Source organism: Cryptotermes secundus, unplaced genomic scaffold (assembly GCF_002891405.2).
Source record: "Cryptotermes secundus unplaced genomic scaffold, Csec_1.0 scaffold2568, whole genome shotgun sequence".
In the NCBI taxonomy this organism is placed as follows: Eukaryota; Metazoa; Arthropoda; class Insecta; order Blattodea; family Kalotermitidae; genus Cryptotermes; species Cryptotermes secundus.
In genome coordinates this window covers 19524-38216 of record NW_019738898.1, presented here as the reverse complement: position 1 = coordinate 38216, position 18693 = coordinate 19524, and the positions used below count along the sequence as shown (strand labels likewise).

The 18693-nt window shown below is 41.3% G+C and overlaps 2 protein-coding genes across 5 annotated transcripts in view; both read left to right on the top strand.

The window, feature by feature from the left end:
- LOC111871334 (medium-chain acyl-CoA ligase ACSF2, mitochondrial) overlaps positions 1 to 14699 on the top strand; it is a 24940-nt gene extending 10241 nt beyond the window's left edge. Inside the window, exons 7-13 of one of the 4 annotated variants that reach the window (XR_004513755.1) lie at positions 1761 to 1909; positions 3184 to 3352; positions 4444 to 4548; positions 5865 to 6013; positions 6725 to 6866; positions 7654 to 7778; positions 14614 to 14699. Coding sequence is in view for 2 of the 4 variants with exons in the window: in XM_033754215.1 (XP_033610106.1) it covers positions 1761 to 1909; positions 3184 to 3352; positions 4444 to 4548; positions 5865 to 6013; positions 6725 to 6866; positions 7668 to 7778; positions 9853 to 9981 (954 nt within the window). In the remaining 2 variants the exon portion in view is untranslated. Of the gene's footprint in view, positions 1 to 1760; positions 1910 to 3183; positions 3353 to 4443; positions 4549 to 5864; positions 6014 to 6724; positions 6867 to 7653; positions 7779 to 9852; positions 10320 to 14613 lie in introns of those variants that run through there. The other 3 variants (XR_004513756.1, XM_023864362.2, XM_033754215.1) reach the window with 3 other exon arrangements.
- The window catches only part of LOC111871332 (medium-chain acyl-CoA ligase ACSF2, mitochondrial-like), a gene marked incomplete at its 3' end in the record, with an annotated part of 23168 nt that continues 19098 nt past the window's right edge, over positions 14624 to 18693 (top strand). Inside the window, exons 1-4 of the mRNA XM_023864360.1 lie at positions 14624 to 14785; positions 15438 to 15566; positions 16048 to 16274; positions 17605 to 17722. Coding sequence (XP_023720128.1) covers positions 14624 to 14785; positions 15438 to 15566; positions 16048 to 16274; positions 17605 to 17722 — 636 coding nt within the window. The remainder of the gene's footprint in view (positions 14786 to 15437; positions 15567 to 16047; positions 16275 to 17604; positions 17723 to 18693) is intronic.

Here is an 18693-nt window from a genome sequence, read left to right as displayed (position 1 = left end):
AACGTATCGCTTCCATTTTCAGGGTAGAAAAATTCGCGAACGAGGAGCCAGCGTGAGCAGATGGCTGCAGACTGATCCACCAATCGAAAATAATGTTTTCAGATTTTTCTACCCTCAAGATGGAGGCGATACGATCTTCTGAAACTTCGGTTCATACAAGATCTACACGGCTCCATATCCCTGAAGACGGCATTTTTCTTAGCCACCGCTGTGAAATCTCAAATCTTACTTACTAATTTTACATTGGAGATTGTCTATTGTCTATCATCTAAGGAGTATGGTATAAACAGAGTTATTGACAAGTGAATCCGTGTCCTTTATCAGGTGTAAAAGGGGGAAGGTCCTGCTTATTTGGACAAGTATTGACCAGTGGAGACTTCCAGCTCAATAGAATATTCTCCTTTCCTCTCTGACCCGTAATAATATATACTGAACTAATTCGAAAGTTGTAATTTATTTCAAATATAACTCAGCAAACAAAAAAAAAGCAAAACAAACTCCGTGGCTTGAGTCCGCAAGCGAAATATACCGACCGAGCGACCACAACTTGTCGGCGATGTTAGTGAGAACTTTTGCGGTTAGGTGTCGCGTGGTCAGCGCAACGGATCCCCACGGCCGTTAATTTCGGTTTTCTAGACCAGAGCCGCTATTTCCTTGAAATAACTCCTCAATTATCCTCACGAGGCTGAGTGGGCCCCGTTCCAGACCCCGTACTTCTCAGAAAATCTGGTAGCGCCGGGACCTCAAGATCCGTAGCCAGGAACTGTGACCACTAGACCACAGAGGCGGTCAAATTTATACCCCAGACAATTTAAAATGGCCAACATAACATTCGTGTAATGAATGAATCAACGTCACACACCACCAACATACAGTTAGACCAGATCATGTGGTTCGCGTTACAGAATCTGTTTGCATGAAAAATAAAGCAACAACTACAATGTTCATACTTTCATTTAAAGTCCAATCATTACACACAATTTGACGCCACATAACCAAATAGGTCATATAGGATCATAAAATAATGAAGTAATTAATTTATTAAAACACTCGAAGGAATGACTCAATAATGATGATAATTATGATGATAATAGCACTTTTCTAACTCAGTACAAACCTTTGTACAAATCCAAATGAATACGTAAAAAACATCTTTGAAGCTTCGTGATCATAAAAGAGAAATGTAAATTCTTACATCATAAATAAGGCCGCGCCATAGCTCAAGGGGTTAATCGCTGGCTTTCCAACGCGGCGGCCCGGGTTCGATCCCGGGTGTGGTCAAGTGGGATTTGTGGTGGGCAAAGTGGCGCTGGGGCGTGTTCTCTCCGAATACTTCGGTTTTCCCTGCCAATCTTCAGTTCACCAATTGCTCCTCAAACAGGACTTCTTCATCTGTAACATTTCCCACTCAAAATACGACGTTACTTAAAGAAAGTTTCCAACAAACAATGGTTATGAGAATTCGTTTAATGCCAACATTTGAGAATTTATTAGTGGTCAGAGTTCCTGGCTACAGAGCCAGAGGTCCCGGATTCGATTCCCGGCGCTACCAGATTTTCTGATAAGTAGTGGGTCTAGAACGGGGTCCACTCAGCCTCGTGAGGATAATTGAGGAACTATCCACTAAAATTGGCACTAAATTATCCGACAAGCGGCGGTCGCTCGGTCGGTATAGTTCACTTGCTGACTAAAAGCCACAGAGTTTAGTTTTTCTTTTGTTTTTAATTTGAGAGTATATTGGAAGCTTATCACTTACACAGGGGGCGAAGACTATAGCTGGTACACCGTACTACCACACCTCGGGTACAATACTGAACATCTTCTGCACGCTCAGCTTTGGTGTCACCACAGTAATAGCGGCACCTGTGCTCGATGCCAGGAGAATACTGGAAGGGATCATACAGGAGAGGTAGTACATATGTTAAGGATGTTAAGTTGTTTTATATCTGTTAACAACCTGAATATAATTCCCTCTCAAATTGAAACTGAAACCTGTAATATAAGGCTAACATTAAAACGTGATTCCACGTAAGTTTTATAAAAGAAATTTAATAGCATGTATCGATTAATTTGTGATATATTTAAAGGCGAAATTTGAGGCACATGACAAATGTTGGGATAACCAGAATATGAATCCCAGCAGTTATGAAGGAAGCAGCTGTGGCTTATTGTAAGTTTCTAATATAATTTGCTTGGAGGAAATGAGGAAAATCATGAAACAAACAGAAGAATTATGCAGTCCCTGAGCCCACATTAGAAGCAGAAATCTGAAAAACAATGCACATGAATGCGAAGCATTGCAATAAGAATGTAACCTAAATTTGGTAAATTAGACTGAGGGTGTTTTAGAACAGGGTGTTGAGGAGAATATTTGGACCGAAGAGAGATGAGGTGACAGGAGGTTGGAGAAAACTGCATAATGGGGAGCTTCATAACTTGTACTCTTCTCCAAGTATAATTAGAATGATCAAGTCAAGGAGGATGAGGTGGGCAGGGCATGTAGCATGAAAGGGGAAGAAGAGGAATGCATATAGAATATTGGTGGAAAAGTCAGAAGGAAATAGACCACTAGGAAGACCAAGGTGTAGGTGGGTGGACAATATTAAAATAATTCTTAGAGAGATAGGATGGGATTGTATGGATTGGATTTGTCTGGCTCAGGATAGGGCCCAGTGGAGGGCTCTTGTGAACACGGTAATGAGCCTTTGGGCTCCAGAAAATGCTGGGAAATTCTTGAGTAGCTGCAGAATTGGCAGTTCCTCCAGAAGGGCTCAGCTCCATAAGTAAGTAAGTAATAGTATGAATATAAAGGCATTTCAGAGTCCTAAAACTTGGAGCCTACAGGTCTACACAGTTTCAACAAGCGTCTTTCGTGATTCTTGCATACACGCCTAATCGTATTTATTATTTATTGCTGCGTAAAATGGTGGTTATCTGGGTTATGATAACGCTTAATTTCGTATGTTGTTAACGTTTCAGAATTACGTTCTTCTTCTGTCTTTCTGCCCTGAAGATACAGAATGGAAGTTCCTCCGAAAAGCTGCAATCTGCCTACCAAATTAAGCCCTCTCGCATACCAGAAAACAGTAATATTATATTCACTTCAGTGCAGAGAGCAATTATAACGTTTTTGACCATTTTCCATTGTGTGTGTACACGTGTGTGTGGCCCATGTTCTCACAGGTGCACGCACATTTTTACTACCCCATCCCTGTATTTGGACCTGATATCTACGTCACAAGACCTAGGCCTTAAGGTCACGACGCTTGAGGTCGCTAGTTACGGGGCAGCTCCGTGTTCCCAAGAGCTGGCGCTGCAGATTAAGGAAGTGCTGAATGCCAGAACATTGATCGTGAGTATATCGGGTTTCAGGAACTTGCACAAATGTCTGGACAGTTAGAGGAAATTGAATCCAGTCAGTTTCTTGGTTAGAACTTGAAGTTATCCCTGTAACAGGCCGTCGAGGCCGATAGGGTTCGAGACGTCGAGGATCCCACATTTTATAGACAATCGGTTCACAGATGGCGGTGATGTCAGCCTTACGCGCCGACAGGCCGTTCATTACCCCCAAGGAAGATTCCTGGTACTCATTTCTGTAAGAGGCTGAGTCGGCCCCAGGGTCCTAGTGCGGCTGGAAGAATTAGGTCAATTGAAAAATCCAGTGACTACATTGGAAATCGAACCCGTAACCTCCTGGCTTGATATAACCTATTTCTTGATACAATCCTCTGAATCAGCTATGTATGTCAAAGCGGTAGCTATCAGGTTCCTACCACAACAATCCAGGTTCGATCCCAGGTAAGATTGTGTGGAATTTGTGGTGGATAAAATGATACTGTGGCAGAATTAAAAAACAAGTTCTTGGAAGAACAAATTGTATGTTTTCCTTATACGACAGGGACCGCATAGAAAAAACTCCTCTAACATTTCTTCGTGTCCACGGGAACGTCTTTACTGTGTGTGTTACATAGCAACGAGAGGGGGATACACAGACTCAGAGACACGCATGTCCAATACTTCTTCTATTGTCCCTTATATTCGTTGCTGTGGTAACATGTTTACCGAGCTGTTGCCTAGCAATGAAAGGAAAGATACATTTTAACGAGCTTTTGCCTAGCAATCATAGGAGAGACACGCATATAGACACACAGACTGATTGGGGGGGGGGGATTTATGAAGTACGCCGTTGAGATTGGCTCAGATGTCATGATATATATACATAATTTCATAAAGATTAGTTCAGGGATCCAAAAGTTATTAGTCACAGACACAGAGAAACACACACAGGCACCATGGAGGTCGCATAAGTGTAAATTTATTTTTTCAAAATAAAACAAGTAAGCTAAAATTGCATGCTGTCTTGTAGCTGAGCAAATGTGAATTCACTAAGAGTCTTCTGCTTTATGAAGTTAATTTCATTAGCCTTCGCTTCCTTCATTGCAGCCAATTTTCGGTATGACAGAGGTAGCAGCTGTGTTCTGTTCACGCAGAGGAGACACCTTACAGCAAACAACAGCAACAGTTGGCTACGTCATTGATCACTGTGAGGTAGGTTGCTAAAATCCTCATGTAAAAATGTAAAGCTGTGCTCTAGCTTTTACATAAGGACGAATGAAGGGACAGAGAGACTACATGTGTATTTCTATAGATTCGTATTATACTCCAGTCAACACAACACTATTTCCAACAGGTGTAATTTGTTGTTTAGGATATGTTTCGGCACATATGTGTCTTCTTCAGTTCTGGTTCTGAGTTATAACTATCCTATCATATAATGCAGCGCCATAGTTCAAGCGGTTAGTCGCTGGCTTCCCACAGCGGCGGCCCGGGGTTGATCCCGGGTCTGGTCAAGTGGGATTTGTGGTGGACAAAGTGGCCCTGGGGCAGGTTTTCTCCGAGTACTTCGGTTTCCCCTGCCAATCTTCATTCCACCAATTGCTCCACAATCACCCTCACCTACCATCTGGGGCTGGTACAGTAGGCCAGAAGTGGCCGCAGTACACGGCACTTAGGCCCACCCCACTAGCAATAAAATAAAACAACTATCCTATCATATAAGATAAAGTTACTCCTGTAACAGGCCGTGGAGGCACATAAGATTCTGAGACGTCGAGGCTCCCACATTTTCTAGACAATCGGCTCACAGTTGAAAGTGAAAGGACGGGAAGGAAAGATGAAGAACAGAGATGAATGTAGGGAGCCTGTTCTCAAGGCCAAAGTTCACCCTGAGGCGTAACGCCGAGGGAAAAGAAGAGATTTCCTCAGAATGTGCTCAGAGTGTATCAAATTTCTAGAATATGACATGCCTCGTTACTTAGATCTGAGGGCTATTAAGCAGGATATGGACAGCACATGCAGTAGAAATGGTGAAACAAGAAACGATATAAAATTTTGTTTTGAAACAATATAAAAATAAATTAACTGAGGAACGTGTCACCCCAACACTTAAAAATCAGAGCGATCTATGCACCACTTAATATTCAGACACTCCGCGCTTTTTTAAAAAAATTTATTTATGTGTTCCTTATGATTATAGGAATAAACATTGTGTATTTTTCTAAACAGCATTAACCAATTGATCTTTGTAATGGGGATACAGTGTGTTTCTTATGAGGTAAGAATTTCATGTCTAGACACTATTTAGTGGAGCTTCATGTTGCAAAATTATTTTTTTTTGACACCCAGGCTAATAAGCATAGCTCAGGTCCTGTATAACTATCATGCAGGTAAATAAGTTACGTCATTTTCTTTCTACCCCCCTTCCCCATTTTATCTTCATGCTTAAAGGGTTAAACTGATCACAGAATTTTGCCTGTAAATATAACATAGAGAACATCTAACAATTTTTTGACAAATTTTCTTAGGCTAAAGTTGTTGACAAGGAAGGACGTATGGTTCCCATGGGAACCCCTGGAGAGCTCTGGGTTCGAGGTTACAGCGTGATGTTAGGATACTGGAATGAAGAAGAGAAAACTCGTCAGTTCATTGGTCCTGATGGATGGGCGAAAACTGGGTGAGTGCTTACAAGTAGAGATGCTTAGTCCCGAATCAAGGAATAAAACATAATTAGCCTTAAACTTGGCGGTGGTAAAGCTTTTTTTTTTTCATTGGCGCTACAGCCCACATTTGGGCCTACGCCTACCTCCATGAAACTCTCCGTTTCACTTCGGTTTACTAGATCTTAGACATACGGTAGGACTCCTTGGGCGGGTGATCAGCTCGTCGCAAGGGGTGGTAAAGCTTACGACCGGTTAATTCATCAAGCTGCCATTGTGATGCTAGCATTTGGAGTTCATAATAGAATTTGGATTGTAAATTCATTTAATTTGTCCGTAATAACTTTTTAAAGCTTCTTGTTGAAGATTGACCGCCTGTGTGAGCTAGAGATCAGAGTTCCTGGCTACAGATTCAGAGGTCCCGTGTTCGATTCCCGGCGCTATAATATTTTATGAGAAGCAGTGGGCCTGGAACGAGGTCCACTCAGCCTCATGAGGATAATTGAGGAGCTACTTGAATTGAAAAGTAGCGGCTCCGGTCTAGAAACCCGAAATTAACTGCCGTGGGGATTCGTTGCGCTGTCCACGTGACACACTCTATCCGCAGAAGTTGGCACTAACTTCGCCAACAAGCGGCGGTCGCTCGTTCGGTATAGTTCGCTTGCAGACTACAGGCTACGGAGTTTGTGTTGTTGAAGATTATAAGTTGAAGTATTATGTGTACACAGGGACCAGTTTGTGCTGCAGGAAGACGGATATGGACGAATTGTTGGAAGACTGAAAGACATGATTATCAGGATTTCTGACAACACCTTTCCAGTGGAGATAGAAGAATTTTTTGCTGGACACCCTGACATTCTTGAAGCTCAGGTAGGAAGTGAGCTGGGGTTTTCGCCTGCTTCTGCTGCCTTCTTCAGTTTTTTTTCCAAGTTTCACCACATTATAATATAGAAGACTGTATCCTTCATATTAATATTATATTATAATTTGTTAGTGTGTTGAATAAGAGTTAGTATGACCTTCAGTGACATGGCGTTTATATATTTTGCAACATCATTATGGAAGAAACAAACTCATATGTTTACGTCTGAAAGTAATTTATTGTGATACAAAGAATACATGAACAGAGGCATTCTGTATATAGCCTCATTTGAGCTGGTATAGCTCAGTCGGCATAGTGATGGGCTATGGGCTGGATAGTCCGGGTTCAAGTCCTGGGAGTGCAATATTATTTTGTCTTCTTGTCTACAGCATCCTGACCGTTTCTTGGGCACATACGGTCTCCTATCCAGCAGGTACTGGGTGTAAACGGCATGGGTGTGAAACTAACCACTCACCTCCATCTAGTGTCAAGGCTAAGAATGATGGAGCTATACCTCCACGCCCCTTATACATTCATGGTATAATGCTTAATTAATTAAGCTCTGAGACAATTTCTTAGGCTTATACGAGTATATGTAAAAATCACAGCGGTTCATTCTTGTAGTGAGGGTACATTAAAATATTCAGTTCTTTCATTCAGCTTGTAGTAAGTTTTCATGTAATCTAAGAAATTGTTTGTCTGTGATTGATGTCCCTTATCAGCTGTGCCTAGGGTCACTGCCCCCAACCCCAGTTTCAAGCATATACTAGAAGTAGTTACATATAAACGTTATAGTGCTCTGCTGGCAGGCATTTGGGGTACCGGACACAAAAGTTGGGGAGGAAATCTGTGTATTTCTGAGGCTAAGGGATGGAGCAACCCTCACAGAGCAGGATGTCAGGAATTACTGCAAAGATAAGGTAAGTGTCTCTTCATTTATCTCGTATATCAATTCTATTAGGTAGGCCGCTCACCGGCAAGTCATGTAACAGTCAAGACACGATATCTGCGACATGACGCAAAGAAAGGAGCACAGTTGAAACGAATGAGATTATGAAAACCGCCGCACACCGGTCTGAGTCATGATGCTGACGTCAGCTTCATGCTGCAGACTCGGCATGTTACTTTTCTGTGCGTCAAGACTCAGACATCAGTACTCAAGGAACAGAACCAGTGTACGTTAGCGACATGACGTCATATCAACTAGAGAAAATGAGATAAGACGCAGACACGTGCTACTTCGGTGTGCGGACTCGAGTCTGAATCACGAATGAGGCAAGACTGCATCTTTTGCCTCATGTCTTGATGCTTGTCTTGACGCAGTTGGTGTGCGGCCGCCCTTTTAGTCATAAAGGATTTGAGGTTCTTCCAGCGGTGATTATGAAGATCTTCATGGATATAACGCCGTGTAGTCCGGTGAAAGTAAACTGATGTTTCGGAGGAATATATCGCCTCCATCTATAGGCTACAATAAGTAAGACCCCAGCGTGAAGCAGGTAACAAGCAGACTTTCTGACCCTGAAGATAAAATTGATAGGTACCTCCAAAAAGTCAGTTGACTTTCAAAAACTACATGGCCTTTTATCCTAAAAAGTGCCATAACATTTCTTCTGGCAGTTGAATGACGTTTCGTCACCACCAACTGCTGATCTGTAGAGATATCTCTTGTTACCCATTGGCTACTTCATTTCTAATTGAGAAGAAACAAAATGGAGTGAGTGAAAGATCAAGCCTTTGATTAGCCAAAAAAACGTCACCGACGGAAAAGATACAGACCATAATGTGGTGTAATTCTCATGCATTATTCATGTATGTCATTAATCATTTCTGAGAGCCAAGATAGCTCAGTCAATATAGTGACTAGGCTATATGCTTGATGACAGAGGAATAGGTTTTTGACGTCTAGAAGAGCCAATAGAGTATGCTCTTCTTCACAGCGTCCAGATTATTGACTCCGTCCATTCTTCTAGGGACCCGGAATAGAGCAGTCATTATAGCGACTGGCTACGGGCTGGACTGCCGAGGGGTTGGAGTTCGAGTCCTGGTATTGGCAAAAACTTTCTTTCCCCACGTCGTCCAGACCAGTTCTGGGGCCCACCCAACCTCATATACACGTACAGTTTTTACCCGGACTCGAAACTGACAACTGACCTCCAACTAGTGTTGAGGTTAAGAATACGTGGCTCTGTACATCCACTCCTCCGTACGTCTTTATGGTGCAGTGCTTAAATAGTTAAGCACAGGGACAAATTTTACCTTTTTATCTTTACTCATTCTCCCAACCAATGAGAGCCACGGTCTTCTGCATCGACTGTAGAGCCGACCTCCGCAGCTCAATATCCGGTGGGCACCGAGGGTTCTTAGGATTAAACGTCTGGGGCGTGAAGTTGACCATATATCTCCATCAGGAGCATAGGTTAATAATGCGCGGAGACATACCTCAACTCCCTCACACATTTTATGGCGTGGTGCTAAATTAATCATACTAACAAATTTACTTTTCTGTTCTACGAGATATTTTCATTAAGTCTGAAAAGATCATTCTGATTTTTATCTAAATTAAAGGGATAGCCATTACACAAAACCAAAATTTATAGACAATTTTTAGTCTGGTCCCAGACAATGAAATACGATATTATAGATCACAATAAAGGTCCAGTAATATCGAAATATAAGACTTTTGAATTTAAAATTTCCGAGAATAAATTCGAAATAAATTTCATGGCTAAGACTGATCAGCGTCAGTCAGAAGATCAGCTAAGGATTTTCCATTCTGACTGAAGTTTTCCATATTTTTCCCCCCTCGATTCCAGCAATTAATCTCCATGCTAGCACCTCGATAAGGCCACAGCAGTTTCCTTCAACACTGCGTAAAATCCTTTACTAATCGACCTCAGCCTTAGGCAATGAGTCTCGTGCAGTAAAACACGAAAGACCCACATATTGCATTGCGATCAGCAAATAGTCTATCCAGAATGACCGTGTTTCTTGCAGGTTTCTGAATACAAAATCCCACGGTACATCCGGTTCGTAAAGGAATTCGAGAGAACAGCGGTCGGCAAAGTGCAGAAGTTTCGTCTCCTGCAGCAGTTACAGCAAGAACTGGCACAAAATAGTTCCTGACAACAAGAACTGTGTGCAAAGCATTAGAACAGGTGCAAAGGTTTCTGACAACAAGAACTGTGTGCAAAGCATTAGAACAGATACAAAATGGTTTCTGACAACAAGAACTGTGTGCAAAGCATTAGAACTGGCACAAAATGGTTTCTGACAACAAGAACGATGTGCAAAGCATTAGAACAGATACAAAATGGTTTCTGACAACAAGAACTGTGTGCAAAGCATTAGAACTGGCACAAAATGGTTTCTGACAACAAGAACGATGTGCAAAGCATTAGAACAGATACAAAATGGTTTCTGACAACAAGAACTGTGTGCAAAGAATTAGAACAGACACAAAAATATTTACATTAACAAGAACTGAGTGCCAATGAGTAGAACTTATTTAAATTGCTTAAAACCAGAGTCTATCATACACGTTTCACATATTGAAGAAAATACGCCCTCTAATAGACCACACAACTGTAGGGGAAACAAAATTATGTACCTGAGATTTGATGTTATTAAGACTGACAATTCATTTTATGGGGCTCTCCTTGTGGCGTTATGTAATATCAGCCAAGCACAAGTGTTTTGATGCCTACCAGATGACACAACTAGTAATAAAATTTCATACAGTTAAAACGGCGTTCTTTACAGACATTTCCATGCTGTAGAAAACTGCAATAAGAACTTCTCTTCAATAAGTACAATAAATAGAGCGCTGAAGATTGCTGTCTTCCGAAATGTCACCCCATGTACTCTGATGGAACATTATCAAGGTTCAGAAAAATTCTGTTGCCTCATTCTTTAACAATTACCATATTTACGCATGTATAGGCCGCACATATTTTGCCAAAAATTCAAGAGGAAAACTGGGGTGCGGCTTATATTCGAAATATTCGAAATCACACTTCATTTAAAAAATATATATTCATAATTAGTACTAATTAATTTATACTCCTGAAATAATATTCCATGAAAATTATTTTTTTCTGTAATTTCTGTCTGAAAATTGTGCTGCGGCCTATACACGCACGCGGCCTATACATGCGTAAATACGGTACTATGAGCAAGAAAGAAAAAATATTTTCCTCCGAAACAATTGTAAGTTTATAGTTAACTACAAGTTGTCACATCCGGAAACCGTTATCTCCATATTGATCTCCATCACAGAACTCACAGATCTGAGGTCCAGTTTTACTGCAAGACACAGTTCTCAGCAGGAAAGTGAAATTATTTTAGTCATAAAATGATCAGTATTTTAAGCGTTAGTTCTATGCTGACATGTTAGAATCAATATACGAACAATTTATTATATTAAGACTTATTGGGTTTTGCGACTTTCTCCATCGTCCAGTATTTTAGATAGTAGAAAACACGACGTTTTGGAACTAGATCTGTTTCTGTCCTCAAGTGAAAGGGGTTTGAGCTTAGCTCTTTCTAAGGTACCTAACTGAACAGGTGCATTCCCTCTATCACCTGAGGACGGAAACAGATCCAGTTTCCGAAACGTAGAGTTTTCTACTTTCTAGAATATCGGGTGATGTAAAAACGTCCTCAGAGTCCAGTAATTCTGTTTTATACACCATCCTTAGAACCTTTAGAATGTTATTATAATCATAGCTTCGTCTCATTTTACATTCGCATTTTAACAGAAGGAGCTCATAAAGATATCTTGCATTGTACCTCACAGAATTTTTACATTTATGGTTTTAAATTATTTCATTTGGTTTATATTTAATGGTATGTACCACAATATCCATTAAAATGTTGATCAAAATGGCTTCAAATAATTAATTTCATGGAATCCTTCTTGAGGAATTATTAGTTGCACAGCCATTCCAGAAATTTCCTCATTTTTATGGAACCTTAACTTTTATTGACACATTCACAAGAACCACCACTGGACTACATCACAAGCCAGATTAATCCAATCCATACTATCCCTTGTTGTATCCTCAAAGTCAGTATTAGTGTCATGTGTATGAGTGACTATAGACGGAGTTTTGACTGGTGACTCGATTTATTGACCACTTATACATATAATTCGTGACTATACAGATCACTGTTACACAGATTAATGTTCTCAGTCTATCAGAGTCTGCACTAGCCGTTGCCTGGTAACGGCTCACAACAGCGGACTTTTCTCATGTTCTGGGTTCCCGAACTATCCCCGTAACTCAGCTACCAGCTTCTAGCAGCGACAGCTCACAACGACTTTACTGCAGTTCTGTGACTAACCTCCAGACTGGCTGCCATTCCACGCCATCCTCATAGTCTTCTCTTCACAGTTCAACTTTCAACTGAGCACTGAAATTCCAAAGTCAGAGTCAGAGTTACTTTATGACTGGCGGTTTACAGCCATTCAGTTCGTCTTGGCGACAAGTCCCTTGAGTCTCACGACCAGTAATTTTATTTTATTTTATTTTATGGTTTCGTGACTCATAATGACGTATTCTGGATTCAATGATTGGATTTATTTTCGCCTTTTTTACGGTCTCTCTTAATGAATTACACAGTCAAGGACTGCCTAAGGCTTCTGGCTGGACTACGAGTGCCTTCTCTTCTACTGCCTTCTCCTATCTTCTGTCTTCTACTGTGACTGACTTGGTTCAGGGTTACCTTACGAATAGGGCCGCGCCATAGCTCAAGCGGTTAGTCGCTGGCTTCCCACCTCGGCGGCCTGGGTTCAATCCCTGGTCTGGTCAAGTGGGATTTGTGGTGAGCAAAATGGCGCTGGGGCAGGGTTTCTCCGAGTACTTCGGTTTCCCCTGCCAATCTTCATTCCACCAATTGCTCCACAATCACCCTCACCTATCATCTGGGGTTGGTACAATAGGCCAGAAGTGGCCGCAGTACAAGGGACTTAGTCCCACCCCACTAGCAATAAAGAAACTTATGATTTACGAATCTCTTAGTTCTTACCTGAATGGTCGCTTATATAGCATAGCGGGGTCTGAGGAAATGTTTGTTGAATGCCCGTATCCATGGACACTCCTGCTGATTCCACGGAAACGTAGTGGTTTTCAGGAGTCTACAACTTCCATTTTCTTATCCTAGGAGACGTGTTCCTTCAACTCGTTTCCTAGAAGTGGGTCTACGTGTCACAGTGTTGGATTTATTCATTCATTCATCAGTAATCTGTCAAGACGACAGGTCCACAGTCTCTTCCAAAACAGTTCCTCCACTTGATGCGATCTAGAGCTTTCTCCTTCAAATGAAAATATCCTCTTCTGTCCCCAAGGTCATCCAGCATCTTCTTACGTCTTCTTCCTCGTCTTCTGGTCATTTCCATCCGCCCCTCTATCTTTCCTTCAATAACTTCTTTTAGAAGGCAGTTACCGCATAAGATATAACCAATCCAATCCAATTAGCCTTCCGGTTGGAGTTATACCGGAAAGGAAATATAACCAAATTTTTTAAGTGGTTTTATGACGGTTTTGTGCTGTTGGAATAACAAAATATTTTATGTGTAGTCACCTGTCCCTTATTCCTGCTGTGTCCCTATATGTTTCGAACTGTCTGATCCTCTCTGTAAGTACTCCTTCAATTTATCATTATGATACAGCTCGTCTGTATGTCTTTGACTGTACAATTTCAAGTGAAAAAGTAACACGATACTTGAGACCGCACTTGCGTCTTGGCGTCATTATGCGGATGAAAACCGATAAATTCTCACAGGCTGTCACAACACAACGCAACGGTCGACAAAGAATGCAGAGAATAAACTTCCATTATGGACTAAAATCAAGATACTACCAACATAAATAAAAATATATTGCCAACAAAGAAAACATTAATTTCTTAAATTTTGTTTTGTGGACTAGCAACCAGGAGTGTTAATATCGTTATGGAAATTCCAATTGCAGAAAATAGCATCCGTTTCCCAGCTGTTGTCGATATAAATTAATTATACAGAAGAACCCTTAAAAAGCGGGACTTTATATAAAAATCGGGTCTGTCCCGAGTAAAACGGGAAGATTGGGGACCCTACTGTAATATTAGAACCTCTAACAGATTACCCGATATACTGAATAAGGATATACGTGGTTTTCCTCAAATTTTCGAGGAGAATAATGTAACAGTACGTTGAAATCACGGCTGTTTTTTTTCCATGACCTTGAATATCCAAAGCATTGATTACTGTCTCGTATCATTCGACGTCATACAATAGTTGTATGTTGAAACATCATCGTTAAATATCATAAGAGACAAATAAATTTTGTTCCACAAACAAATCATCACATTACAAAACGCTTGTAAGCAGAGCTATCTCATGGGTTTACCTCATTATTATTAATATTTTGATCGGTTAATTTCAAATAAATATGTTGTAATAACTCAGGCAGCATAATAATTAACCTACGATATGGAGGGTCGGAGAATTGGTGTTCGATTCCCAGCAGGAGCAAAAATTGTTTTCTTTTCCGCTGCGTCGAGACCGGCTCCTGTTTCCATTCAGCCTGAGGCACTTTCGAAGTGGTCACAGCGGCCGGAGCGTGAATTTGATCACTCATATCTTTCTATTGTCGAGGTTAAAAATACATGGAGTTATACTCCACTCCCCAGTACCTTTAAGACCTGTTTTATTAAGCACAGAAGCACCTTTACTCTGTCTTTAATAAAAATTGATAATGTTTATTGTACTTGCAGGGAATGTGACATGGAGAAGCTTAGCTATTGGTACCAATGTGGTTCAAAACCCCTGTCCCCTCTCACACTGGGACGAATGATAGACATCGCAGGTGCACGCTGGGGGGACAAAGAAGCGTTCGTGTCTCTATACCAAGGACATCGTATCACCTTCAGGGAAGCACGTGACGAGGTAAGGAGCGACAGTCATGTTTTCAGTAAGAATTATCTCTGACTAAAATATCTCTGACTGTACGTCATAGAGTGAATAGCCAACGTTACCGAATAAAAATCCCTGTGTTCAACTAAATTTTCAATATATCGATATTGGTTCCCATTGTATGTTGAAAAGAAAATTTGGCAGGTTTTCTCACGATGATTTAAAAATCTATTTCACTAGCTGAAGATGACTCACTCTTGATAATCTTTAGACAAAATCACCCGCAAATTATACAATCAGTTATTTAAAATCATCAAAATTAGTAAATACACGTACAGAGAACGTTACTGGTAAGACTGACACAATCCTCTTTTCTTTTGTCTTCAGTCCAAATTCGAAAATTCAGTCTGTGTTAGAAATATAACTGAGTACTTCCTCCTTTTCCTGCGGCAGTTCTTGGGAACGTTATTTTACCTGCCCATTATATTGATCCTGAAGATGGCAACTGCAATATTTGCAGAAATGTTGAAAGGAATGCAACAAAACACTCGATTCAAACCCGGCGACGCATGCTCTGTGGAGACACCTACATTCTGAATCTGTAACTTCAGTCAGTTGCTCTCACATCCGTTTATCTTATTGCAGTCTCTTTCTCTACGGTTCAACCAGTCTTTGTCGGTTTCAGGCCGATCGCCTTGCCGCAGGGCTCCTGCAGCTGGGTCTCAGCCCCGGAGACCGACTTGCAATCTGGGGCCCTAACTCTAGCGAATGGTTCATCTCCAGATTCGCCTCAGGTAGAGCAGGGCTTATAGCGGTAAGTATTAATTTCTTGATTATTAGATGGGGCCCCCAATAGAGTAGTTGACTGAGGCACTATGTTACAACCTGAAGATCGCGGGTTCGAATCCCAATAAGGTGGAATCTTGCAACAGACATAATTCTTCCAGCTGTTGCATGGCCCTGATTTCGATCAGCCTCTAGCAGAAATCATTGAGCCGACTGTCTAGAAAATGTGGGAGCCTCGACGTCTCACAACCCTATGGGGCTCCACGGTCTGTTACATGGATAACTTTCTTTTTATATTATTAGATACTGTGGCACAATGAATACAATTTTAGATACTGGAATATTGCGGTTTGTAATGTCCTGGCGCGTTTCTTTTGATTTTCAACAGAACCACTATGGATGAAAACACTCGGAATTAGAAATAACCAATAACCTATTGTACATTTCTATAAGATCAACACCTGCTACCAGATAATGAAAAGATTTGTAAAGATTATAACATGTCGCAGGTGCAAATTGACCCCGCCTACCAGGGCCCACAGCTGCTGAGTAGTCTCAATAAAGTGGGCGTTAAGGCGCTCATCTGTTCAGAGTTCTACAAGACAAACAGCTGCTACCAGATTGTGCGTACTGTAATCCCTGAACTGGACAAGTGCCCGGAGTCCGGGATCGAACTGAAGAGCTCTAAGGCTCCAGCACTCAAAGCACTGATCCTCATGAGCGAGAAACAGTACCGGTATGTGTTGAACATAAACACTAAACAAGGAACTATATTCTTTTAACGCATTCTTCATGGTTAGTACATAGTGTGTAGTAATAATTGTGAGGTTATGTCGATCACGTGTTCGCATTTTTCATTCCAAAAATTATCATGGGATTCCCGTAATGGTTTAAACGTTGATAATCGCAGTATGTTATAAACAAGGGAACAGTCTTTTGTTCCAGTGGAAGCCTATTGTTTGCAATTTGTGAGTTCAGATAAAATTACGTGAATTGTAAAGTCATATAAATATTCTGAAATAAGCAGGAATATATTAAACTTAGATATGATTTCAAATATCAAAGGAAAGTATCTTTCATGGCCATGTCAGTTTCCGGAATGTGCATTTACGTAAGTTTAAACCTCTGCGTGAAGGCAGTTATGAACTTGACGCTGTCAGTATCGTTACTACGAGTATATAGCGTCGAATGGTAGAATGACTGATGAATCCGAAAGGATTTGCAAGGAAGCGGTAATAGCTTAACCGAGATAGATCAACGTATTTATGATGAACTGAAGAAAATCATGAAAAATTCTCAGTAAGACTAGCTTGTGTCTATTAGACCTACCTGTTTGATGGTACTATGTGTTTTTTATTGCTAGTGGGGTTGGACTAAGTCCCTTGTACTGCGGCCACTTCTGGCCTATTGTACCAGCCCCAGATGATAGGTGAGGGTGATTGTGGAGCAATTGGTGGAATGAAGATTGGCAGGGGAAACCGAAGTACTCGGAGAAATCCTGCCCCAGCGCCACTTTGTCCACCACAAATCCCACTTGACCAGACCTCGGGATCGAACCCGGGCCGCCGCGGTGGGAAGCCAGCGACTAACCGCTTGAGCTATGGCGCGGCCATGGTACTGTGTTACTATCTACATATACTAGTAAGATTGTGGTTACTATACCAAGTATATACTCATACTATAGCGGAAATCTGTTCCAATGCACGATATTTCCAGATACATTCTTCGCAACGGCACGTAAAAATCCTCATGTCTCTAGGAGACCTCTGAGCAAAATTAGGTAAAAAGTTTCCGGCCCAAGTAGTTTCCAATGCCTCCGGTAGATGGGGAAGTATCGGGTACCACTGCCAGTAGAGGGGCCGAACTCGCTGTCTGAACGGGGTTGATAGCGAGCACCAGTACCGGAAGGGTATGACGACTGGTAGAATATCAAAGGGGGAAGTACAATAGATCAACAACTGGTCGCGGTGCATGGGGAAACCCACCCCCTCCAATAATGAATGAATGAATAATATATGTTGTGGAAACAGTTTGTTCTTCTCTGAAGGCATTTTACCTTGTTCCAGTGGCGCTTATAAGTTCAGTGACGTCATGGCTTCTGCACGTCAAGAAACTATGAAGATAATTCAAGAAATACAGACAAGGATACAACCTGATGATGGATGCTGCATCCAGTTCTCGTCTGTAAGATTTCGTCTATGTTCTGACACCAATTTCATTCTCAGTGAAAAATTTCATGTTTCATTTGCTCTAATTTTATTACAGGTGACTGTCATTATTTGCGCTTTGTTATACAGATCTTCATATATCCGTGATTTACTTGCAGTGCCATGTAAAGCAAATATATTCTATCCGTGGGCACGGAAGGAACTTCTGTTCATGCCGGTTGAGTTGCGCGCGCAATTTCTATGTCGCGTCCCACCATTTTGAGTCGGACATTTTCTTGATGGCCATGGTTGTTCGGTGTGTGTCTCGTTTTACGCGTTTTCGACATCCACGGCGGTATTCAAGAATGCAACCCTTGCGTATACTGAAAAACACTTGAGTAAAAATATTTACGGCGATTACAGGACAATGAAAGATGAAAGCTAGAAGGAAAGATACCACTGGGAAGACCAAGGAGTAAGTGGTTGAACAATATTAAAATGGATCTTAGAGAGAGAGAGGATGGGATTGTATGGATTGGATTGGTCTGGCTCAGGATAGGGACCAGTGGAGGGCTCTTGTGAACACGGTAATGACCTTCTGGTTCCATAAAATGCTGAGAAATTCTTGAGTAGCTGCAGATTTGGCTTCTCCTCAAGAAAAGCTCAGCTCCATAAGTAAGTAAGTAAGTAAGTAAGTAAATATATATACAGGGTGTTTCACAACTCGAAGGCAAGACTTCAGGAAAGGACTGCTCATGTAGAGAGAAGAAAAAAGTTTATGACAACATGTGTCTGGAAATGCATGTAATTACAGAGTAGTAAGTGTGTCTGCACGCCACTGAAAAAAAATTGGCGACAAGAGTGCTTTCTATCGGTGGGTCAGCCTTTCATTGGTAGGACAGCTCTATGATTATCATGACGTCACCTGCAATTACTTCGTGATAAATTTTCCTCCGCCAATTTTTTTTTCAGTGGCGTGCAGACACAATTACTACTCTGTAATTATAT